General features: G+C 40.0%; 2 protein-coding genes across 4 annotated transcripts in view; both read right to left on the reverse strand.

Moving 5' to 3' along the window:
* The window catches only part of Brip1 (BRCA1 interacting helicase 1), a 116,597-nt gene extending 114,914 nt beyond the window's left edge, over positions 1-1,683 (reverse strand). The window contains 2 exon segments of the mRNA XM_055620128.1: positions 618-729; positions 1,591-1,683. Coding sequence (XP_055476103.1) covers positions 618-729; positions 1,591-1,683 — 205 coding nt within the window.
* Positions 1,684-5,813: 4,130 nt separating this feature from the next.
* The window catches only part of Ints2 (integrator complex subunit 2), a 47,289-nt gene continuing 26,701 nt past the window's right edge, over positions 5,814-26,401 (reverse strand). For 2 of the 3 annotated variants that reach the window (XM_055620373.1, XM_055620376.1), the window contains exons 16-25: positions 24,872-24,976; positions 22,439-22,603; positions 20,507-20,708; positions 17,355-17,480; positions 11,929-12,127; positions 10,232-10,483; positions 9,819-9,926; positions 9,604-9,709; positions 8,055-8,231; positions 5,814-7,951 (exon numbers count right to left, since the gene is read on the reverse strand). In XM_055620373.1, the coding sequence (XP_055476348.1) occupies positions 7,782-7,951; positions 8,055-8,231; positions 9,604-9,709; positions 9,819-9,926; positions 10,232-10,483; positions 11,929-12,127; positions 17,355-17,480; positions 20,507-20,708; positions 22,439-22,603; positions 24,872-24,976 (1,610 nt within the window). In that variant the 3' untranslated portion in view covers positions 5,814-7,781. The remainder of the gene's footprint in view (positions 7,952-8,054; positions 8,232-9,603; positions 9,710-9,818; positions 9,927-10,231; positions 10,484-11,928; positions 12,128-17,354; positions 17,481-20,506; positions 20,709-22,438; positions 22,604-24,871; positions 24,977-26,401) is intronic. The other variant, XM_055620375.1, reaches the window with a different exon arrangement.

Below are 26,401 nucleotides of genomic sequence, written 5' to 3' on the forward strand. Positions count from 1 at the left end.
AAGTAAAAGGACTGAACTGTGTTAATATTATTTAAGAATTAATTCTGATGCATTCAACTTCTTTTGGAGGACTTACAATGTGTTTTTTTGTGCACGTTCACGTGCGTGTGTGCGTGTGTGTTTGTGCCGTTTGGGGAGCAGTGGCTATATAACCTTGGCGGTCCTGAAACTTGCCATGTAGACCAGGTTGGCCTTGAACTTGCAGCAATCCTCTTGCCTTTGGCTCCTGAGTACTGGAGTTATACACGTGCACCATCATGTCTGGCACAAGATTTCTTCACAACTTGGAGAAATGTTTTAACAGAGGTTATTTAAATAAGTTGGAACAACGTTTGACACAGTCTAGATGAGGCGTACTTCATTCTGTTTTCCTCAGGCTCTATCTAGCAGCCTGAAGAGATCCAGGGCTCCTTACCTAGGGCAGGCCGGACTGCTCAGTAAGACTACTCACTTGTCACTGAGCCTGATGACCAGAGTTCAACAGACCAGACCCACATGATGGAAGGAGAGAAGTGATTCTAGCAACTTGTCCTCTGCGCTCCATCCCACAGCACATGTGCCCACACATACAGGTACACACAAAACAAAAACAATAATGTTTTTAAAGAATTACCTACCACTAAAAGATTGTTGCCATGCTAATGCTGAGCAAAGGAGAGCTAGGCTTTTTCCGCTTCCCGTGGGACTCTCCAACAAGCAATGCTGGCTACTATTTAGTCCTCTGACAATCTGTGGACCAAAAAGGTCAGTTTTCAAAAAGAAGAGAACAGCAGATGATTAGTTCATTAGAGCTCTCCCCATAGAACAGAAACACAAACAGAACAGTGCAAAAGAGCCAAAACACACTCCAGGAAACACAGCAACAGCAAGAGGAAGACTACAGAATTTTGTTAAATCTAGACTATCCCTGTACACTTCTGAACAGTCTGCTGGTTTTACAAGCACATCAAGCACAGGAAATTTAAAAAGGAACATATTTAATTAAGCATGAATTGTTCCTATAGAACTGTAGTATGTGCTACGAGGTAGCATAGCATTAGGAACAGCTGTAGCTCTTGCAGAAGACCCAGGTTCGGCTCTTTGCACCATGTGGCTGCTTACAACCACCTGCAACTCCAGTCCCAGGAGAGCCCACACCCTCGGGCACACACGTGGTGTACAGACACACCTGCAGGCAAAACACTCCTACACACAAAAACAATCCAAAAGCACAAACAAGCAAATAGAGAGCTTCAATGTTCCATCACTATGGATATCTATGCGAAAAACTTGGTAACAGACAGCACTAGTAGAAGGACTAATTGTGATAATAACTTGGAATAGAAATTTAAGGTGTGGTAAAAATGAAGGATAAAAATCCAAGTTCCAAAGGAGCCAAAAATGTTTTTCACGTGTTCTTCCTTACATCCTAACCAAATGTACACAGCTTAGAAATTAGCGGTATCACTTTCCTAGAGGTTCAGTGCTCTTCCAAATGAACCCAACAAACACTAGCCGTCACTTTGTACCTGAGAATAGTTACAAATTCGCTGACTTGGAACCATGAGCTACAGCATCTTGATGAGGACTCGACTGCTGTGACATACTTACGGAATTCATCATAGCAAGCTGTGCAGGATAAGCTTTACAGGGAAAGCTAATCTTCACCCCACCAATGGTGTATTCAGATGACACTGAGGACATCCTGCTTTCCACTTCGCTTTAGGTACTTCACTACAACAGAAACAATAAACTCAATATCCAGGGGCTGGAGAGGTGGATTCCCGGCACCCACATCAGACACCTCACACATGCCTGTGACTCCAGCTCCAACAAATCTCACACCTTTATCTGGCTTCTGCAATAACCCAAATTCACCTGGCACACACCCACACACACCCACTAAAAGTATTATAGTTTAAGTATTGAAATAATGTCATTAAAAAAAAAAAGACACCTTGCAATATAACAGAATTCTAATAATAAAAATTGGAATTAATAAGCACATAAAGAAAAGTAATGGAAATAAAAAAAATTCTTAGTCTTATCAATAAATCTCAGGGTCAAGAGCATGTACTGGAGTCTAACCAATCTGGACTCACTCCTACACCATGATGTATTAAGTATGCGACTTTTAGCAAATCATTTAACTTTTCTAAACCTCCATGTGCTCAGGTACAACATAAGAAACCCTTTAGGCCTGCTGTAAAAGTTAAATAGTGTAACAACAAACAGTGCATGGCAGATACAACACAAGTTCCTGTAACATTTTAGATTACACAGAATCACCCTTCAGAAACAATTTCTGAAGCAGCTCTGCTACCCCACAGCCTCACTCTTCTCCCTCTTAGGCTGGACATTCCTGTTTCCCCTTTTCACATTTCTTTTAGAAGAAAGGAGCAGATAAGCAGGCAAGAAGCAGAGGTTGTATCTATAACTTAATCATTTTACTTCTATAGTCTAAAATCCTTAGACTATAAGGATTTAGTCTAAAATCCTTAGACTATAAATCCTAATAATGTCTAATTTAAAAATTATTGTAAGGGGAAAAGTATCTTTCCATCGTGATTCTTTTCATTTTTTTTTTATCATTTTTTTATCATTTTTTCATTTTTTTTAAATCATCTTTTAATTTACTGGGGGAGGGGGACCCGCATGGCAAGGTACGTGTGTGGAAGCCAGAAGACAATGTTCTGGAGTCAGAATAGGGTCTCTCCTCTCACAAAGTGGGTCTCAGGTCTTCAGGCTGGGGTGTGTCTTTATCTCTGAGCCAGCACAGGAATTCTGAAGTCAGGAGATTACAATGGAAAGAAAATGGATCTGAATTCCATTGCTTGCATCACCTAACCTCCCAGACACTTTTATCAACTGAAGAATTTTTGCAAATATGAAAAAATATAGTAAATTCAGTCTGGGAATGGAGATGGTTAAGACAGAATGCTCAACAGATCATGAAGTCAATGAGAACCTTAACCACGGCTCCTGTGCTCCAAAGGAATCACTACTCTTAAAGTATTTTCCAGTTCTAAATATTGTTCTGTGAGACAAGCCCTGCACAAAATCGGGCCAAGAAGAGCAGTCAACATTCCAGCAGGCAGTAGTAATTAGATTCAGTGCGTGGGAGAGGACATTACGAAGGTAGGAGGAGTGCTCGAAGGGGTCCAGGGAGGTTGAAGGGTGTCCTGGGAGAGAGATGATCAAGATGCACATGCGGCCTGAAACTGTCAATAAATAAATAAATAAATAAATAGTCTTAGAAAGAGTATCCGACCCAACACTGATTCTATCTGTAACCCTCTGAGGTTTAGTGTGACCTAACTAACCTCCTAATCTGCAACTCAATACTGTCTCACTGAAATCAGCCTAGGTGGCAATCTGTGCCTACCTCTGAGGCAACACTCCTCTCAAAACGTGGAAGCTTCCCTTGCAGAGCGCGTCAGAGAGAAACAAACTTCCGGACGTGGTGACGCATGCTTTCAGCCCCCCCCCCCCCCCCCAACAATCGGGAGGCAGAAGATGGAGAGCAGCCTGGTCTACCTGGCGAGGTCCAGGCGAGCCGCGGCTGCAGGGTGAGACCCCGTCTCTCTAAGAAAAGAAAAAAGGAACAAATCCACCATCTGTCTCCCGCCGGGCAGCACCGCGGGGCCCGAGAGGCGGCGAGCGACGGGGCGCTGGAGCCCGCTCCCCGGCCCCCGCCCTCCTCCCCACGCGCCTGCTGCCGGCTCCCGGAGGAAAGGAAAGGGCTGGCGTTTGGGAGGGAGCCGCGCGGAGCCTACCTACGAGGAGAGCTCGCGAGCACCGAGGTCTCCCCGGCTGCCGCGGCGCTGCCGAGCCACCGCCACTCCTCCCTCCCGGCTGGGCAGCGCTGCAGCTCCACACAGACGAATTCGCGCCTCCCGCCCCTCGGCTCCCACGCAGCCAATCACGCGTCCAGACCGGAAAAGGAACTGGCCAATCAGCGGGCGAGGCCCACGCTGTTACGCCCAATGGGAGCCTGCGAAATAAGGAAGGCTGCGAAGTACTAGGCGGCACCGGAAGGCCAGCGCCCGCGGCGAGAAGGGCTGGAACAGACGGTGCAGGTTTGCTGGAGGGAAAAGTCTTGGACCACTTTTGGAACGGCTGATCTACCCAGACAGCCAGTTCCCTGGAGGCTGGAAGACTAATTTGCGACTAAAAGGAAACATTATTTTCCTCCGTTGTCTTATCACGCGAGTAAAACTTCCCAAGGTTACAGCACCCAAAAGACAGGGGGAAGAAGCAAACTGCGCCAGAATCGCCACTACAGAGCCAGAGTGAGTCAGGAGGTCACATGGCAGTTTGTACAGTATTCCGTGATACTCAAGGCCTTCTCGGATATTAGGATCTGCGGTGGGTAATCTCTCCAAGATCACATCGACCTAACACTAAAGACACAGGGGTTAACCATGACCTTGACAAGCTAACTTTTTTGTCCATTAGATGTTTTATTATTGTTATCCTTGTCACTGGTAGCCTAAATTTGACTCAGCTAATAGAGACCGCAAAAGGCAAAAGCGTGAGGTAGTTTTCTTCAGCTAATCAGTTTGGAGCGCAAGATTGGTTATTTGCCCTGCTTTTCAGTTATGTTTCTTCCTAAAATGATGGCATCTGTAATCATAAGAAATAAATTACCTTTGACCTAGTAAGCTCAGTGCCGGAAACTTATCCCAAAAGCATAATCTAAAAGTGATAATCCCTTAATTAACAAGTGTCTCTTAGTAACACTGAAAAGTTATTAGGTCCTTAGTGTAGTAATGGGTAGAGAGTACTGATTTATCAATTCAATAGATTAGTTAATAAAAAGATAATAAACTGCTTCCAAGAAAACTATATGCCCTGTGAAACTGGGTTTAAAAAAGCAGAGCCAGAGCTGAAGACGCGATCAGTGGTTGAAAGCACTTGCTGCTCTTGTGTAGGGCCTCCCAGTACCATCTGGAACCACACTTCCAAGGGTTCCATAGCCCTCGCTGGCCTCCACTGGCACTGTGCACATATACATATAAAACAAAGTAAATTAAGTAACAAAAAGCAGACTCTAAACTGTGTTAGGAATTCAATAGTATGATATGTCAATAGTATAAAATGTCAAACATAGGCTGAAGAATCATTTATAAAACCCTTCAAATACCTTCAGATTGTTACTTTCCTCTTGTTTTGTGTTGGCCCTGCTGAGCATCAAACACTGAAACACAGGGCTTTATATTTGCTCAGCAAATACTTGACCAATGAGCTACACCCCAACCTTCCTAATTTTTTTTCTTTTTTTGATACACGCTCCTCTCTATGTAGCCCTGGCTGTCCTGGATCTCCCTACATAGACCAGGTTGGCATGTAACTCACAGAAATCCTCTTCCCTGTGCCTCCTAAATGCTGGGATTGAAGGCAGTTGGGACACACAGGGCTAAAAGGAGTTTCTTGTCTTCTTTTTGAAGACTGTTTCTAGCTGCCCTGATCTGTGTAGACCTTCCCTCAGAAGTGCCAGGATGAGAGGTGTGCACCACTTAGCTCAGCACCCTCCCAATTTATATACACATATATATCCATCTCCAGTAGTTAAAGTAACTACTCTCATTTCCCTCGTGTGAATTTCTAAGACTTTCAGCTGGCTCCCATCACTTACTGTCCTTTGGTTTGTGTGGCCTTGCAGAAAAGGATACATTGGAGCCCTGGAACTAGGCAGTACTAGGATTTGTTTTGTTTTGTTTTGTTTTGTTTAGTACTAGGTTTTAAATCTCTCCTGGTACCCTTTTACATTAACATTTGTGGAATGAAACACAAAAACTACAGTTCATTGATAAAGAATGAATGTTTATAAATCAATATTCAAAATAGTTGCACACATCTGTTTTGACTTGAATAAAAAAATCACATTGTGACAAAGTTTATAACCTTAACTTAAGATACATGAATATAAACATTTACTAATATTATTTACACATTTTATTTACAGCATCAACAAATCAAATGAAAAACAGCCTATGTTATTATTTTAACACAGTATGTTATCACCAGTCTTTGAAAATGGATCCACGAAATGTATACTGCATTTCATTACAAAACATACTTTAAACAATTTCTGAATTGTGTTCTACTATTCACACAAAATATTCCAGAAAGGCCTCATTTAAAAACAAAACAGGAGCAGTTGTATTTAATGTTAAGAGACTACAAAACTGCCTCATTTAAAAATATGAAAAATCTTATGGTAAATCTTTAAAGCATATCTTTTACTCTTCACATCAAAATTACTTAATTGAACATTAAGCATCTAATAAAAAGGTATGTATACTCCATCATGCATGATACTGTGCACTTCATGATTGGAAACAGCTATAAACTTGTGATAGAACACCATCATGAGGTAGGGTCAGGAGTAACAAAGAAGGAAAATGAGATGCGGCTATGTGGTAGTGGGAAGGATGACACTAAGTTCCTTTTTATAAAAGAACAGAAACTTTCCTTTTAGTTTTCTACCTTCTTCACCGAGTTCTGCTTTGAGTGGGGTGGCAAATGACTGAGGTATTTCTCAGAGAGCAAAGAAGTACCTTCCACACTGGCTACTTGATTTTAAAAATGATTATGGTCATCTGAATGCATCTGCCTAACTGTGCAGTTCCTAACAGAAGACTACAAACTTCAGCAACACAGTATTTCCCACATTATAATTTTTCCTGAGGTTCAAACACTGTATTTTCTTACTCAAAGATCTTCTTAAAGTAAAATGTGAATTATAATCCTGATGATGAACCAAAAGCTCTATTGGGGTTTATTGCTCTAAAATTCATTTGATTCGATATATCTTTGCTCCTCTGAGAATTAGATAATACAGCATTATAAAAATAAATTTAAAAAAGAATAAATGAAATTTACTTTCAGGTTCTTTGCACAAAGATGTTTCTGTAAGTACTTTACAATCAGTATCTTAAAATTTCAAATTATTCAAGTATCTCTTTAAACATATGGCTTCATATATTAGGAAAAATCGAAGCAGATATGTGAAATTTTGTATCTTCATCTGTAATTCCAAGGCAGTCATTTACTAGCTTTGTTTCCCCCCCTGACAGGGTCTCATTATGTAGCCCTGGCCGTCCTGAAACGCACTATATAGACCAGGCTAGACTCAAACACACAGAGATCTGCCTGCCTCTGCCTTTCTCCCTAGAGCTGGGATCACAGGTGTGCGCCACCATACCTAGTTTACCTGCCTTTAAAACAAAAACAAAAAACCAAAACCAAACAAAACAAAACAAAAAGTCTTCTTAGTACTGTTTATCACCAACTAGAATTCCAATCTGTAATACGATTCCTTGTATTACAAGTCGGAGATTTCTGTGTACTAACTGGCAATTGTTCCTGAATTTTTCCTTCCCTACATCCCTCTTTCTCCTTCCTCCTATTCCCTCTTTGTTGAAAACTGTTAAAAGCACAAATATGAAGGATATCCACAGGCTCATTTTTGTAAGAAATTAAATTAAAGGCCTGGCAATCTTTCTTCCCTTCAAGAGCTAAGTGCATGGCCCAATCCCTTTTTAGCGACAAGTTTCTTAAAGTTTTCCCAATGGAAAAGAAGTTCAGCTGCTACAATATAAACATACCATCAAAGCAGATCCAAAGATATGCCAATCAAACGTAAGGAAGTATAATTCTCAGAGTTCTAAATTATACTCATGTTGAACTGAATCATTTCAGCAGTTCCAAGATCTCACTGTTCCCATCAGTAAGAGTTGTCATAAAATCCAGATTCCTGCTGGGTATGCACCAAACAGCTGCATTTAATTTTTTTTTCAAATTCCACTAACACTCATGTTTATTATTTCAATTATTGTGCTTTCAATACAATGACAGAGCTGGACATCAGGATCCATGCTTCCAGTGTCCCTGGACCCATTTTTATACGAAGAATCTTTACAGATTTGAGACCATCCGCTTGGTTTCTCCTTTATTTGCTGAAGACCTACAAAATAAGGGGAGGGAATAATTAAGGCAAGATGTTCTGAAACGAATATAGACTTATTTGAAACATTAGAAAAGTCTCTTGAAAGTGAGGTACCACTTACGTGTAATGATTGGATCAATGTCTCTTGTCTGAGTGGCAACGTCAGAGGCACACACTTGCCCTATTTGAATTAGCAAAGACATAATGTCCTCATACAGCGGAGGGAATGCTCGACAAAAGGAGACCAAACTTGGAAGAGTTGGCATGAAAAAAGCATACCGCTTAGCCTGTGTTAGGACTGGTGGGAAGACATGAAGCAGAACTGTTTGTCTTACAGAAATAATTGAACACAGACAACCTACACAACAGACTGACACTATGTTTTGTACTGGGAAGGCTGTTTTGATTAGATGGTGCCCACACTAACTTTAACAGCCCCTACACTTCTCTTCGCTCATCATCCAAGACCCATGCTTTTATTCTGACCCTGCACTGTGATAAGGACACACTTGCATTACTTCACTTAGTTCTCACAAATGTATCACACCAGCTATGCATATGAAAAAACATTTTAGGTAAACTTTAGAGAAAGTATAAGAGTCGTTCTAAAGTCCAGTGTGGTGGTATACACTTTTAAAAGATCCCAGCCCTCAAGGGCAAAGACAGGCATATCTCTAAGTTGGGGGAGAGCCCCGTCCACACAGTATGATCCTACCCATAAATAGATAGATAGATAGATAGATAGATAGATAGATAGATAGATAGATAGATAGATAGATGAGGTTGTTCCAAAGCTGAAGGAGGTAGCTCACTGCAGAGTTCTGGCCTAGCATGTGCAAAGCCCTATGTTCAATCTCAAGTCCTAGGGGAAAAAAAAAATAATGCTTGTTCCAAGTCACACAACAGTGAGTTTGACGACAGCCTGTAAGCAAAGCAAGTAAGCAAGTTCTGGCCTAGCACATGCTACACTGAGAAACCCTACCTCGAAAAACAAAACAAAACAAAACAAAATAATAAAAAAGGAGAAGAATAGTAATTAATTTATTACTTTTTTTGAGATAAGGTTTCTTTGCGTAGTCCTGGACACCCAGGCTGGCCTCAAATTCACAGAGACCCTCCTGCCTCTGCTTCCTGAGTCCTGGGATTATAGGTGCCACCACCACCCAGCTATTTATGACATTTTCAATTTTCTTTCCTCTGGAACTGAGCACACTTAGTAATTTCTAATTTGTGTTCTAATTCTACAGATTTTATTTTCATTAATTAAAGAGTATTATAGCTAAAACAAATTATATGCACACATTCACAAAACAAAGGTGTCTATCTCTGCTTCTACACTATAAATCATATTTGTAAGTATAAAATTTTAAAAGAATAGTAATTCAAAGGATGGCACAAGTTAAAATAACAGCAACATATACCGTGTTATACTGACTCATTAAAACACCAAAGAGCTGAGCACAGTGGCACCCGACATTGCAGCACTCAGGAGGCAGAGACAGGCGGATCCGGGAGTTGGAGGCCAACCCGGTCTACATAGTAAATTTCAGGGCAGCCAGGACTACACAGAGAAACCCTGTCTTCCATATGAGCTGTTTAGTCTTAAAGTTCAGAAAATACATGTAATAAATGCTTTTAGACACTTCTGTTGCTGTTGATTGGCTACACACCTGTTAGCAAAGTTCCCATTACATTGACAGCTAAGCGAGCCACACTCAGGGACTTTGGTAATGCATACTGGATACACAAGTGAGAAAGCAGCTGTATAGCAAATATCTGCAATACAAAAACCAAAGGTCACATATCTCCTTAAGTGCTAAAAATTATAAAATGTCTTCTCTGCTATCCACACTGGAAAGTGATCAAGTTTTAAAATGCTTGTTACCTGTTTCTCGAGTTCTGGCTGGGCAATAAGCTCGGGTATAAAATCCAGACAGATGTGCATAGATGGGATCCCTGCCACTGTGAGAGGCAGGAGTTCACACGGATAGCCCTGTCTCAGGAAGAAAGGGAGAGGTGAAAGACAGGCAAGGACGGAAGTGAAGCCTCACCTCCGTAGGATCTGCTCTAAGCACCAAGCGTGTGACAGTCTATCTGGAACTGCACTTACCCAATACATTACAACAGAGAACAGAGATAAAGTATTTGGATATTTTACCAGTATTCAGAATTTGAATTTTTCTAAATATTGCAAAGAACCATCATCCTTTCTCATTTTCAAATGACCTGCATTAATTTAGAATATAAAGCCCTCAAAAATAAAATTAAAAAATTCAGCATTATTCTGTGGACACACACCTGAAAATGAACAAGCTTAGCAATATTGGGATCTGCAATGTACATTTGGTGCAACAGGCAACAGATAAGGCACTGAACTTCTCGAAGGTTACAGAGCAGATTGTCTTCTCCTCCCTCCATTTCTTTCCTTGGAGTGCTGGTGGTGATGACACTTTGAGAATTCCTGAGGGAGATGTCTGGACTGGCACCTTTTGCCTTCTCCTCTTCAGTGGGCAAACAAATCTCTAAGAGAATCTGCACAGCTGCACTATCCTACAAGCAGATAAAAAAGTGGATGCAACAAGTCTCTGAGAAGTGGATCTGAAAATGAAATCTCTATTTTCATTTGAACAGGAATGGCACAAAAGTTCTTTGGAAACCCACAAACCCAAAAAAGTGGTAATTCTTAGAGCAGAGCTGAGCAATTTACAATTCAGAGGGTCTCACATTTTTAAGAATCTAAAAGATTCTTAAAGAATCTGAAAGAAAAAAAATACACTTTTTCCATAAAAACAAACATATGCAGGAGGCTAGAGATAGCTTGATGGTTAAGAACACTGACTGCTCTTCTAGAAGACTGGGGTTCAATTTCTAGCACCCTTATGATAGCTCAAACTGTCTGTAACTCCAGTCCCAGGAGTAACACCGCCCTCTTCTGACTTTCACGGCCAACGCATGCACAGAGTACACAGACATAAAAGTCAATCACCCACACACATAAAATAAAAATAAGTAAGCAAGCCAGGTGCAGTGGCACACACACACCTTTAATCCCAGCACTCAGGAGGCAGAGGTAGGTAGGAGTTCAAGGACAGCCTAGTCTACAGAGTGAATTCCAGACCAGCCAGGGCAACACAAAGAAACTGTCTTGAAAAAAAAACAAAACAAACAAAAAACATTTTTTAAAAAGCATGTAAATTAGCACCTGACATACTTCAGAAGACTCATATAAAACTAGGCAGATGCACACACTTCAGTTCACAAATATCTACTGGACAGGTAATCTGAGCCAATGGCCTCCACAGCAGGCCTGAACCTAATTTTCTTACTTCCTCTCACTCTCCTTCTTTCCCCAAGATCCTAACAGGTGTTTCTCTATTTTCCTCTATTTCACGTCTCACAGCAGTACTTGAGAGGTAGTCTGTTTGAGGCTCCTATATGGAAAAGACAGACTGATATTTCATAATATTCTGTTTATAGTCTACCTCCAACATCCATCACTAAAAACAAGTAATCAAGCTGGTGGCACACGCCTGTAATCCCAGCCCCAGTGGACCTCTGTGAGTTTGAGGCTAGGGAGTCCAGGATAGCCAAGACTACACAGAGAAACCCTGTCTCAAAAAAAAAAAAAAATAGATAGATAGATAGATAGATAGATTTAAAAAATAATAAAAACAAAGGTTATACCTGCTTCACCACCATGCCCCTAGTCCTTGAATTACTATTTGACACACAAGTGTCCAATAAATATGTGCTGATCAAGTGAAGATATCACTTAAGACTGGTTAAAGGCTTATAATTTGATAAATGTAAGTCTTATTAAAATACATATTAAGTTTGTATAGATAATAAGAGTCAACCTGATTCTCAGAAGCAAAGATAACATTGTTTTCGATTCTAAAATAAAAGGAGCACATAGGGCCAATGTGCCACCTACATATTTAGTTGAAAACAAACAACCATGCTACTTGACTAAATTTTATTTTAGCAAATTTTACCTGAGCAGCCAGTAATGCATTTTTCAGTTCTTCTCTGGTGACTTCTGGGGCATCCGTTTGTCCAAGCAAACCTACTGTGCTATTCTGGGAAGGTCTATCCTGCTCTGCTGTTTCCTTCAGATGGGCACTGAGGTAAGCTTTAGATGCAAGCAGATACCCATTCAGCATGTGCAGGGTAATATCCATTAGTGGGGGGCACCTAAACAAAGAAGAAGGGATGTATCAGAAAGAAGAGAAATTTAAAAATTGGCCAGAACATAATCAATTCAGTGTAAGTCGTTTGAAAAACACAGTTTAGCAACTTTTCCCAACAAAATATTCATTCTTCCAGGTGTAAACTGGGTGTGCTAGTGCTTGCTTATAATCCTAACACAGGGGAAGCTGAGCCATGAGGACGAAGACCACAAGGTAGCCTGGGCCACAGGGCAGGACCACACCCCCGCCAAAACAATAGATAAATAAATTCTATTTCTATTCTCTGCATTTCAATATTAGATAAACATCATTCTTTATCTTATCTTATCTTATCTTATCAGCTAAAAGAAAATCAATTAAGTTGTAGATCAAAATACTAGCATTTTGTAGAAAATGATGGAGATATTCTATTACTGACTAAGACGGAACCTAAAACGAATTATTCTTTCTACTCCCATTTCTTCTTTGGTGCAAGAAAGCAAGACACTTCTGTATTCTAAAAGTAAATGAATATCCATTTAATCTGGAGAAATTATTTACTAAGCCTCAGTTTCCTCATCTATAAATTGCATACACATCAAGAATGGTGGAGCAAGCTTGAGGCAAGAAAGCCACAAATTCAAGATTTGTGCAAATTCTAGCAACTGGGCAAGAGTCTTTCTGAAAATGAAGAATATATATAGCATAGTGACAAAGCCCTTGCCTAGGATGCACAAGGCCTTGGGTTAATCCCAGCACTAAAACAAACAAACACAACTGGAAACAGTAAGAATGGCCCTCTACCTCTGTATGGTTAAATAATCTGTAACAATTTTTCCAAAAATAAAAGACAAAAATGACTTGAAATATTTTTTAAACTCTGAATGTCAAATTAGACATTGTGAATCAGAGCTTCCGGAAAACCATCCTGCTAATCCACAGGGAGCTGCACAATAGTCAAAGGAAATGAAGCAGAACTATCAACCGCTCACAGGAACAAGACTCAAAGAGTTCTTAGGATCATAATTATCTCTACAGCACTCCTGAACGCCTTTCCACTCATGATCTTCCACCTCAGCCTCCAAGTTCACATTTTCTTTTTTTTAGTCCCCTCCGTGTGTGTGCCTCTGTGTGTGTATGTGTGTGTGTGTCTATGTGTATACACATGGCGCTTGGGGCTGAATGCAGGAACATTCTGAGCAAGTGCTTGGGTACTGAGTTCCATCCCCAGGCAGCACTCTCATTTTTTTAGAAATATTTACAAGAACTTTAAATGCACAATGAAGAATGAGGCTATACTGACACACTGAAGGCTCCTCTGGAGACAGAACTGGAATTGGTCAAAAGAAGCCAACAAGAAATGTGGCTTGACCAATGACAGCTGTGAGAGTGACACTTCTCACTGTCTACCTTTATTTCTGTATATTAATACATATAACACGTTTCAGAAATGAACAAAGAAAATGGATGTTAGTAAAGAATCTCAAATACCCCGTCACACAGCTCCCCGTTATGTTCACAAGGCTAGCTTATTTGAGATCTAAGTCCACCTTCCTTCCTACCACCACCAATAGAGAAATCCTCATTATCTTTTATGTATGCTGTACAATTTCTTTTAAACCCATCAGACTGATCACTTGGCAAAAATAAACTTAAACTGTACAAAGATTTTTTTTTTTAAGGCAAAACAAAACAATAGGGCTGCCAGCCTCCCTAGGGCACATTAGCTTGGTCAAAGCCCCAATCTCTAGCACCCAAAAAATTTAAAACTACATTATGTAGTAAGAACAGATATCATTTTTTCCTAGAGTCGGCATAATGAAATACATTGGGTTATATGTTAACTTCAAAAATCAATCCAAAGAACTAGGGATTAAAAAACTGTAGTTAGTTTTATCACTCTGAGAATGCCACCAACTGGAAGATGAAAAATAAGTATATATGCAATGTAGGTCCCTTTTTCAGGATTTACTGTGTGTATGATATGTATATAGTGTGGACACCTATACTAAGCTATCTATACACGTGCTCCTGAGGGCACATGTGCAGGTGTATGCTCATACATGTGCAGGCCAAAGGTTAACGTAAAGTGTCTTTCCTCAATTGCTCTCCACCTTGATTTTTTGAGGCAGTGGCTCACTGAGCCTTCAGCTCACCAATCTGGCCAAGTTGGTTGGCCAATGACAGTCAGGGCTCCACCTTTCCCCGACCCTCATCTTCTTCCATGCCTGGCTTTCACGTGGGTTCTGCAATCTAAACTCTGACACTAACAGTCAAGGCCTCCTATTGTCTAACCTCAACTTATGTTTCCAATCAAAAATCACACACTTCTCAAAAATTAACCTTCTGCTCCAAATATTCTTCTCAAAATACTTCCACAAGAATAGGGCAGGAAACAGGACAGGAGCCTACCACAGAGAGCCTCTGAAAGACTTTACCCAGCAGTGTATCAAAGCAGATGCTTTGGTTTGCCCAAACCAAACTTTGGGCAGAGTGCAGGGACTCATATGAAAGAAGGGGCAGATAGTGGGACCTAGAGGGGACAGGAGATCCACAAGGAAAGGAACAGAACCAAAACATCTGGGCACAGGGGTCTTTTCTGAGACTGATACTCCAACCAAGGACCATTCATGGATACAACCTAGAACCCCTGCTCAGATGTAGCCCAGGGCAGCTCAGTATCCAAGTGGGTTCCCTAGTAAGGGGAACAGGGACTGTCTCTGACATGAACTCAGTGGCTGGCTCTTCGACCACCCATCTCTGAGGGGGGAGCAGCCTTGCCAAGCCACAGAGGAGGACAATGGAGCCAGTCCTAATGAGACCTGATAAGCTAGGGTCAGATGGCAGGGGAGGAGAACCTCCCCTATTAGTGGACTTGGAGAGGGGAATGGGAGGAGATGAGAGAGTGAGGATGGGATTGGGAGGGAATGAGGGTGGTGGCTATAGCTGGGATATAAAGTGAATAAACTGTAATTAATATAAAAAATAAAAATTCAATTTAAAAAAGGGTACACGGTTGCTCATCTGTAATCGAGCCCTCCAAAGGCACAGGAAGTGTCATGAACTCAGGACCACCCTGGACTACACAAGCTCCAGACCAGCCTAGACTAGATAGTGAGAGAGTCTCAAAAAAGCCAAGACCAATCACAGAAAACTTTCCTTGATGTTCTAATCTCCATCACTGTGCTGTTTGACCTTTGGTGGTGTTCTTTTGGCCGGTGGGGGTTGTTCTTGTTCACATTCTTTATTCATTCACTTGCTTTATGCACACGTGTATTTGCGTGCATGGCTGCACACATGGGTGTCACTCCTGCCACGTGTGTGGCAAGGCTCAAACCGAGGCCCTCAGTCTTGGCAGCAGGCACCTTTACCTGCTTAGCCATGTCACTAGCCCATTTTTATTTTTACAGATAGAGTCTCATTCTAGCCCAGACTGTCCTCAACCTTACATAGTTGGTGACAGTAACTTCAACTCCTGATCTACCTGCTAGACCTACAAAGCGCTGGAATTACAGGCACATGCCATTACACAACACTCAGTCCCATCTCCTCCAGATATTTCCTAACTTTATTTGTTTTGTTTTTTTGGTTTTTGAGATAGGGTTTCTCTGTGTAGCCTGGGCTGTCCTAGACTCTGGACTCACTTTGTAGACCAGGCTGGCCTATTACACAAAGAGATCCTTCTGCCTCTGCCCAGCCCCACCCCCAGTGCTGGGATCACAGGTGTGCACCAATGTGCCTGGCTATTTCCTAACTTTTTAAAAAAGATTTTATTTGATTTTTATTTATGTGGTTGAGTGTTTTGCCTGCATGTGTTTCTGTTTACCATGTGTGTAACTGGCATTCAAGGAAGTTAGAAGTCAGAGCCTCTGGGACGGTAGCTACAGAGAGTTGTGAGCCACAATGTGGGTGCTGGGAACCAAAGCTGGATCCTCTAAATGAGCAACAAGTGGTCTTTAACCTCTGAGCCATCTCTCAAAATGCTCCCCTTCCACATTTTTTTTAAGACAGGGTTTCTCGGTGTAATCTTAGCTGTCCTGGAACTCACTCTGTAGACCAGGCTGGCCTCAAACTCAGACATCAGCCTGCCTCTGCCTCCCAAATGCTTACATTAAAGGTGTGCATATGACCATCACCAGCCCTTTTTTTTATTTCTTGTAGTGTGTGTTTTCTGTATGTATGTCTGTGTACCACAGGTATGCACTGTCTACAGAGGCATGCTGGAGTTATAGACGGTTGTGAACCACTGGGTGCTGGGAATTGAACCTGAGTCTTTTGGAAGACCAGCCAATGCACCTAACCACTGAGCCATCTCTCAGCCCATCTGGTACATGTTTTTAATCTCAGCTGTCAGGAGATAGAAGCAGGTGGATTTCTGTGAGTTTGGGGCCAGCCTGGACTACATAGTGAGTTCCAGGACAGCCACAGCTATATAGTGAGATCCCATCTCAGAGAAACAAAATCAAAACAACCACAGAAATTCACTTAGCACATCATTCATCTGCATATGACCATATTATTTAAAACTTCACACATCTACCTTCTTTCCACATGTAGATGATGACCATTGAACATAGGCTCCTTGACTTACTTACTCTTAATGTTATTTATCATGACAACTTGAAATTCAAATATTACTATCTGGGTTAATTAAATATTTTTAACTAAAAAAAAGTTAAAGCCATTTCAAAATAATTAGGAATTAGAGACACATGTGGAATCAGTGAAGCTAACATCACAACTGACACCAAAAAGGTCATAGTTTTAAAGTATGTAATGACTTACAATGTATCAGTGTTTTAAAATCATTTTTCAGGCTGTATATGGTGACACACACCTGTAATCCCAACACTAAAATAGCTATAGCAGGAAACTCAGGAGTTCAAGGTCACCCTCAGCTCTACAGTGATACCTTGTTTCAAAATAAAAGACAACAAAGCAAAACCTTTTTTAATGAGCTAACAGAAAAGCTCATATTTGTCACTGGTATTGATTTCAAGAGACAGAGGGTTACTACTAATGACTACCAAAGACAAGAACACCTTTCTTTAAGTTCAGATTTCTGTACATTACTGTCCATGTACTAAATATTACAGACTATAATTTATGAATATATGCAGCTAGAAAACTGCATAAATATATTACACATATATTTCTAACAGCAATTGGATAATAAAAAGATTTTCTTCAATTTCTTTTGATTCTCCAAAGTACAGCTTTATTTAAAAAAAAATTTAAATTAAATAACTTACCTGTGAACCCTCCGGTCACACCTCAAGACAATGAGAGGATCTATCATCAAATCATTCTGAGTATATTTCTGTTGTCGTATAAACTTTATGGAAGGTTGGAGTGCATTAACTGTCATTACCCACAGCCTGGTGAGAAAACAGTAACATATTCTTAGTAGCTATGCTATAACTGACATCTACAGTCATTTGGTACTTTGTATCTTAAAAAAAAAACAAAAAAACAAAAAAAAACTACTTTCAAGCTAGAAGAAAAACAAACAAACAAACAAACAAACAAACAAAAACTTTGGAGTGCCAGGCCCAATGGCACATGCCTGTAATCTCAGCACTTGGGAGAGGCAGAATCTGTGAGTTTGGGCCAGCCTGGTCTACAAAACAAGTCCTGGACAGACAAACACAGAGAAACCCTGTTTCAAAAAACCAAAAACAAACAAAAAAACAAAAACCTTTGGATTCTTTGTTATTTTTGTTTCTGAGAAAGGTTCTCCTGTTGTTCAGGCTGGCTTCAAGCTCACTATACAGCTGAGGATTACAGAAATGGTGGCAGAGCTGACTACACAACAGAATTGCTGAAGGAAGTACACACATGGAAGGTGCCTAATCTCTTACAGTGAAGTCCAGAAATATACCAATTCTACCTTACACAGACACTGCCACTTACATATGAATGAGCATCCAAGGAACAGACATTTGTAAGAAGCTTTTACTTAGAAGAAGAAAAAAAAAACCTCCAAAGCAATGAAAAATAAAGGAACTATATGAGAGGTAGAGAAAAAAAAAATGAGTTAAGGTCTCCCTATGTATGCTGGGATAGCCTGGAACTCAGGATCTTCATACCTCACCTCCTGAGTGCTCAGTTATAAGCATGCCCCACCACATCCAGCCTGTGAAACTGTATTAATAGAGCTGGAGAGATGGCTCAGAAGGGCACTTGTTGCTCTTCCAGAGGACTGGAATTCAGTTCCTAGAACCCAAGTCAGGCGGCTTACAACCACCTCTAGCTCCCAGGGATCCAATACCTCTCTCTGGCTCTTCAGACACCTGTACTCACAAGCACATACCAACACAATGACACACATAATTCAATTTATTCAGAAAAGAAAGAATTCTGAAAATTAAAACACTGCTCACCAAAGTAAAAATACCAATCAAGTGCCCAATTATATGAAGGAGAAAAAGATCCACATCAAAACACATCATTATTAAATTCCACAACCCAAAGGGGAAAAGCCTTTATGAGTTAAAAAACAATGGTCCTATACAAAGCTCTGGAAAGTGGTAAAACAGCAGATTACTAAAGCCCGTGGAAACTTCAAGTCAGGAGAATGGTGCACTCAAATTTATGAACTACAGACAGAACAGCAACCACATGTGAGAAGAACAAAACCTCCAAAGTCAAAAAAGTAACAGCCCCTGCCCCCTTCAGCCTTTCTCAGGAAGCACTGCAGTATGTGCTCTATGTGGACAGAAGCCAAGAAAGAAAACAGGGATCCAGCAAAGCAGAGAGACAACAGCAATTCTAGAACAACTGTGCTATCCCAGAGGAAAATTAACATGGAAAGATCTGAAAAAGATGTCCCCATGAAAAGCATGTTGCTGATAGATTAGCTTGTGTGGTAACTATCATAAAGTAAGCTTCATCTTATTAAATAGTTTGGGATGAACTATTTGTCAGTTATTGATAGCGTAACAAATGGAAACGAGGCCAGTATTATGGCAGTTCCAAGTACGGGGAATGGCACTCTTATATAAGAAAGAAGCCATTATGAAGTGTAGTTCAGGGACAGCATACTTAACTGGCGTGCTCACATCCTGGGTGTGTGTCCGCAGAACCAAAAAAAAAAAAAGTATTTAAAAAACATTGTAGTATTTTACACAGTCCAACCGTTAATAATCATAAAATGAACACTAAATACTGCTTTAGCTAAAAGACAGAGCTGTGTTAGAAAACAAAGAGAAAGAGGATTCACAAAGGAAGCAAGTCAGACTGCTAAACTTCAAAAATCATGTCTAAATTGGAAAATCAAAAAGGCATACTTGCTATAAGCCTATTAATGAGCTATAATGAAGAGATGTAAATGCTAGAATTTTTTTAAGCTGAAAATGGTTTTCTCTGGGTACCCAGGGTCTAAAATAGAAAAGTATGAAGTAGATCTTATATTATGTGTAGTTATTAATTTATCGTAAAGTAAAACTTAGATTTAGGCCAGGTAGTGGTTGTGCATACCTTTAATCCCCGCACTCAGGAGACAGGCAAGTGGATCTCTGAGTTCGAGGCTAGCCTGGTCTACAGAGTGAGTTCCAGAATAACCAGAGCTACAGAGAGAAACCCTGTCTTGAAAAACAAATAAATAAGCAAACAAAAAACCCAAAAACAACAAAAAGCTTGAATTTGGAAAGAATAACTAATCCCAGTTCCCAGACCTACTAAACCAAGCTCTCAGGTAAGGCAGACCACTGTTACAGTTTTCCCAACTGGCCAGGTATTACTGATGCAATCTATGAACCAGCACCAACCAACTGATAACCACAAGGACGCACACCCCTGCTCTCCAAACTCTACTGCACCTGAGGGATATGATTTTAAAACATACTGATACCTCGCTCCTGCTGCAGACACTCAGGATTGCAGCCTGGGGATCAGGGATTTTAAAGCCAGCCCACATGACTCAGGGTGCAACAGAATTAGGAACCACAGCAATGATGTAAGACACAAGGGCCTGATTCACAGTTAGCCAAAAATAACTACTCAGAGGAAACCACCTTAAAAAACTTTCTCAGACTGTTAACAGGTTTTATTTCTTAAAGTATATTCTTTTCTTTAAGATAGAACAAATTCTTTTTTCTTTTCCTTTTTTTTTTTTTTTTTTTTTTTCCTGAGACAAGCTCTCACTATGTAAACCAGGCCGTCCTCAAACTTAGAGATCCGCCTGTTCTTCCTCCCAAATGCACGCTGAGATTAAAGATAAACACCACTGCACCTGACTAATATAATATCTTTAATTAGTCATGTTCAGAAAGGAATTTTATTGCTACATACTCAAAAACATTGGTGAGAATGGTCTTGTGAAATTTTTTCCAACAACTAAGTTTCCTCTGTCCTATCAAAACTATACACTTTTCTAGTGCACAGAGCAGTAGACAAAATTTACCTTCTTGGCATCACAGTGTTCAAAACCATCCATAACTTATTGATAGTTTGAAGAATTCGCCGTGGAACCCCCGAATTCAGCAGCTGGTTCATATTGGATGTTAATACTTCTGCATATGGTATAAGCTCACTTGCAGAAAGTAGAGTCAAGTGTTCCATAATCTGCATCACTTGTGTGTGACGTACTGGGACAGCCGAAAATGCTAGAAAGAAAACTTTGCAGTCATTACTTAAATTCAATACGTTTTACCAAGCAGAAACAAATACTGCTTTCTTACAGTAGGGTCCAAACAAATCAAGAAAGCAATGGCGTTAAAGAAAAATTTTGTTCACAATTACATTTTCAAGTGAAGCTAATATAAAGGCCATTAGAAAACTTCATGAATGGCTCAGAGGGTTAGGGCAAGTGAGGCCTCCTGACACCCGGAATTCCATGCCTGCACCCATATGAAGGATATAATTAGCTCCCACAAGTTGTCCTTTGACTTCCATGTGCAGTGTGGCATGTGCAAGGCCCCACACAAACATACACCAAACAAGTAAATTAAAATGTAGTAACAATGAACAAAAATTCGTAATAGTGTAGATATTATTTCATAAAGTTTATTTTAAAAATTATAGTGACACAAAGGTTAACCTCATTTTCTTGGGTAATTCAAGCTGTTCTTAAAAAATAGCACTGAACTAGAAAAATGGCTCTGAGTATTGCTTCTATAGTTTACTAATTTGGGAGTTTCAAATCCCCTGATACTTTCCTCTTGGTGTCCCATTATAGGAGATAAGCATCCAGCAAATGGTTTTTAAATATCTAGAATTACCTCTCCTCTAGAGTGGTCACTAATTAAATCTGGCTAGCCAGCACAAAATAAATACCAAGTGGGAAAATTGAATTAATACTTTTCATTTTGATCACATAAGTACATTGGAACTATGTTGATTAAATAAAAATATTTCTTAAATTATTTTGGTTAGGCGGGTGGGGCGATTGCACACGCCTGTAATCCCAGCATTTTAGGAGGCAGAAGCAGTCAGATATCTGTGAGTTCGAGGTCAGCCTGGTCTACAACGTGAGTCCAGGATAGGCAAGGCTACACAGAGAAACTCTGTCTCAAAAAAACAAAAACAAAACAAAAAATTATTCGGTTGCCATCACAAACTATACTGTAACTATGTATACCTAGACATTCATGACCAACTGACTACCGCTGAAGATAGTTGCATGTCCTTCACTCTGGAAAACCAATACGACCTAAAAGAAATGTGTTAAAAAAACTAGCTGAAGCTGATAAGAACAGCACATGTCACTTTCTAATTGGCTTCAAAATGCACATGTCAATTGGCTTTGGATAATTCACAAATCCTTTAGTTGTATAGTGAGAACAAAAAGACAATGACCTCAAGAGCTGGAGTAGAGCTGAGGAGCAGAGCACTGGCCCCACACGCACAAAAGGCCCAGAGTTCAGTCTGCAGCTCCAAAGGGAAAAGAGAAAAAGACTTAGCAATAACAGCAAAAAGAATTCAAGAGCAACAACAGCAAAAATTTGGGGTGGATTTGGGTGGGATGCCAAGGTCAATGTTGTCCCTGCAAGAGGATTAAAGACTGTGCAATTGTTTTCAGAAGGCTTATAAGCTAAAGCAGTGTTAATGTGTGGCTCGCACTATTTGTATTTTGGGATACTAATCTGGAACATTACAGTACACTGCCTTGTTCCACTATATTTCTAACCAGTTTGGGGATTTTCTAAATCTTTTTAGTGATACAACACAGACTATGAAAATGATATAAACATGTCAACTAAATTTCCAGCATAGCAAAGAAATGGTTAAAAATCCCTGACCCACAGACAGTCACTTACAGTACAGAGTTTCAATTAGCCTAGCACTCCACTACTACTACGGTAGTACTAAGAGGTAGCATGAGCAGTTCCTCTACCTTCTTGAAGCTGTTTCGGAGAGTGATTTTTGGCATTACTAGTCAGGAGCATTCGCCTTAACAGCGCATCAGTCCCTGTGATTTCTTCTTCACAGATCCAGTCATCCACAATACACAAGTGTGGGTAATTAGTTGCTAGAAGGCGTAATAAGGCTGAATGCAGCCCTAAAAAAAAAGAAAAGAAAACAAAAGAAAGGAACAGTAACGGAATTGGATTCTCAGTTCTCAGAGCACAATCCTCTCCACTCCTTACTGTTAGAAGCCCACAGCCACAAGAAACAGAGGTGTGCGTTAACAGCGTTTCTCACTGCACTGTTCCAGCCCTCTTAGCAACAGAAGAGGGAGCTAACGAAACTTGCTACACATACAGACTGAAGATGCCATGCCCAAGTAGGGCAGAAATGGTGGCCCAGAGCTCTACGCATGTGTACTTCTGTAAATGCATACCACATCCTAAAAAGTTCTAGCCTGGCCTGGGGCTGGAATCCAAGCTTTGCAGACATTGAGGCCGTAAGATCCTAAGTTCAAGGTCTTGTGTCAGCTAACACAGAGCTCAGGGCCACCCCGGACAACTTAGTGAGACATTCCCTCAAAACAAAGACTGGGTTGTAGATCGATGACAGAGGAGTTGTCCCAAGTGTGTGAGGGCCTCAGGCCAACGCCAGTAGCCAAAAAAGATTTTTTTTTAATTTAAGGAAAAAAAAAAAATCTGTGTAGCATTTTGAAAAAAGACCCTAAGAAAGCTAATTCACAGTCAGATAAGAATGACCCCTGGCACTAAATCTTCCCCAATTTTCTTCTACTTTATTCCACTGTTTGACTCTCATCATGAAAGCAGTTTAACATAGCAATAATTCAGTTCAGGAGAGAAAAACTAAAAAGCTTCTCAAGTGCTAAGATTATCATGTACCACCATACCTGACTCTCAAGTCTACTTAAAATTGGTTTTTCTAACATTCAAAAGGGCATTGTAACAATTAAAAGTGCTACTGAACTTTAAATCTCTAAACATATGCACAACTAAAACTACTCCCAACAGACCAGAAGTGCAAACCAATCTACATATTATACTCTTTTCAGTAAAACATGTTAATTGGGCAGTGCTGCCAAATACTGTACCACTTTTTTAGAAACAGACTATGTAAAACTATAATAAATGTAGCCATCTGGCCAACCATGTTCAATGAAGGCTCATGTTCCTCTTCCAAACCAACCACAGCAAAGAAAGAGAAGAAAAATTATAACTTCAAAGACAGAGGAAAAACCACACTAAAACATGAAAGGTAGTTATTAAGAAACATCAAATTTCTAAAAATACTACACATCTATTTAATGATATTTACAATTCAACTATTATATCCATATTAATGGATTATAGAATATTATGGAACACTTTCAAACAATAAAATAGATCTACATGAACTGATATAAATAATCTCAGAAGAAGCAGAGGGCTGAAGACATAGCTCAGTGGTGCAGTACTGGCTTATCCATGTAAGGCCCTGGGTGCAAATTTCAAGTAGTGAAACAAAGAAGACAGCATATAATATCATCCATATTTTAAAATATTATTATGTAAACATTAGTATCAACCATCTGAAATTGTTGTTCTCTAGGTCAAAGACAGTGTGCAGCTTTGGACAGCTGGATTGATGAGCTCTTGGCTTTACGGTGTCCTGGAGTGAACAAATGGCAGAGACTATGCTTGGAAGTGGTCACAAGGCCAGCAACATGCGGCAGACTCTCCCGAGTGCCAGGCAGCAGCAAGGGGCCGTCCCAGTGAGCCACACAATCAGTGTCGCTGCGGTACACTACGCTGCTGAGCTCCAGTATGCTGTAGCTTAGAGGGAGCAAATAATTTCGGTTTTTGTTTTGTTCTGTTCTGTTTTAGAGACAGGGTCTTACTATGTAGCTCTGCCTGTCCTGGGACTCACTATGCAAGACCAGGGTGACCTTGAGCTCATAGAGATCCCACTGCCTCAGCCTTCCAAGTGCTGTGTGATAAAGGCTGAGCAACCATATCTGGCCACAAATGCATTTTGAACTCGGCATACTCGCAGCTTACAACAGGGTTATTCCAAATAACCTCATTGTAAGATGAAGGAAATTAGAAGTATATACTGGTGGGCATCAATGCATCAGGTGTGTGGTGCTGTGAATGAACCCAGGGCATCACACATGCCAGGCAGGTATTCTATCACCATGCTGCACCCCAACACCCAAATATCAGCATGTCAAACTAAAAGCAGGGTTTTCTAGGGGATGGTGATCTGTAGGGAATGAAGTGATGGATTTAGTCAGAGAAACAAAAAGCATTTTCATTCTTGACTTGTTTACATTTTAACATTGAATACTTACTACAACTTATAGCATAAGCAGTAACATATTTTTTAACAATAAAATTTAACAGAGAAAAATGAATAGAACAAATACCTCCCAACTCCTGCTGCAGCCCTTGAGCCTGCCGAATAAGAAACTTGATAGGAATCTGGTCCATTAAAGAAGAAGAATATGATTTGGGTTTCCTTTGCATGGAAGCTGTCAGTAAAAGACAAAAGGTGTGAAATGAAAGAATATCAGAAACAAATCTTAACTTTCAAAAAATATGGGAATAAAGACAATGTGAAAGTACTTTTAATTCATTTAATATATATAGGCATATATATTAAATGAATTAATATATAGGTATAAAAGATAAAAAATACCACTAAAATAGTGACAATAAAGAAAAACAAATCATGGTAGGTTTTTGTGCAGAAGTGCACTACGCTGAAAGAACTCAGTCAAACCTTTCCCACAACCATTTAGGAAAGCCTCAAGTAGTCATGAACACAGACTTAGAGCTTGATACCAGCAGATTATAAAACAGGAGACAGGTGAGGAAAAAGGGCTTGAGAAATGGTTCAGCTGTTCAGTGCACTGGCTGCTCTCCAGAGGACTAGGGTTCAATTCCCAGCACCCACATGATAGCTCACAAATGTCTATAATTCTAGTTCCAGAGGATCTGACACCCTCATACATACATGCAGGCAAAAAAACAATGTATTTAAAATAAAGATAAATCACTAAAATTTTGTAAAAATAAATAAACAAAACACCAGGCATGGTGGCACACACCTGTCATCCTAGCCACTTCAAATGCCAGATGGGCATTTGATGTACCAAGTCCCAGACAAGGAAAGAATTAATGTTCTTCTGTTAGTGACCAAGAAGGAAATTTTACAAACAACAAAGGGTAGAGTAGAAAAGATGAAAATTTCTTTTTAGGTGACATGAAGCTGAAGGGTGAGTTAAGCAAGTCACTCTTTAGGCTACTGAGAGTGAAGCTGTGGCCAGGCATGGTGGCTCACACCTGTATTTCAGGCACTCACTTGAGAGGTAGAGGCAAAAGGATCAGGAGTTCAGGCAAACTTCAGGTGAACAGAGTCTATAAGAGACCCTGTCTCAAAAACAAAAGATAAAAACTGTATGTCTGATATCTTTCACACTAGGTAAAGCAGTTTGTTTTGAGGTAATTTTGAAGTATGCAGCACCTATGACCAGCTTATAGCACAGTGTTTTAAGGACAAACACAAAACAAGAGTTTTTTCTTTCTTCTTTTCTTATTTTTATTTTTTTCTGAGACAGGGCTTCTCTGTGTAGCCCTGACTGCCCTGAACTCACTCTATAGACCAGACTATCCTTGAACTGATGAGATCTGCCTGCCTATGCCTTCCAAGTGCACTACCACCACCCCACTCACAAAATAGTATTTTAAGTACAAAACACAAAACAGTGTTTTAAGCACAAGATATATTCACATTTTAACTAAACAGTATGTACACAGGAATTCTTTATTACTATACATCTTTTGGATGGATACTTAAATCAATGGTATCCTTATAAATATATACAATTTTTATCTTTTTAAAAAAATTATATATATATATATATATATATATATATATATATATATATATATAT

Source organism: Psammomys obesus, unplaced genomic scaffold (assembly GCF_907164565.1).
Source record: "Psammomys obesus unplaced genomic scaffold, mPsaObe1.curated_primary_1811, whole genome shotgun sequence".
In the NCBI taxonomy this organism is placed as follows: domain Eukaryota; kingdom Metazoa; phylum Chordata; class Mammalia; order Rodentia; family Muridae; genus Psammomys; species Psammomys obesus.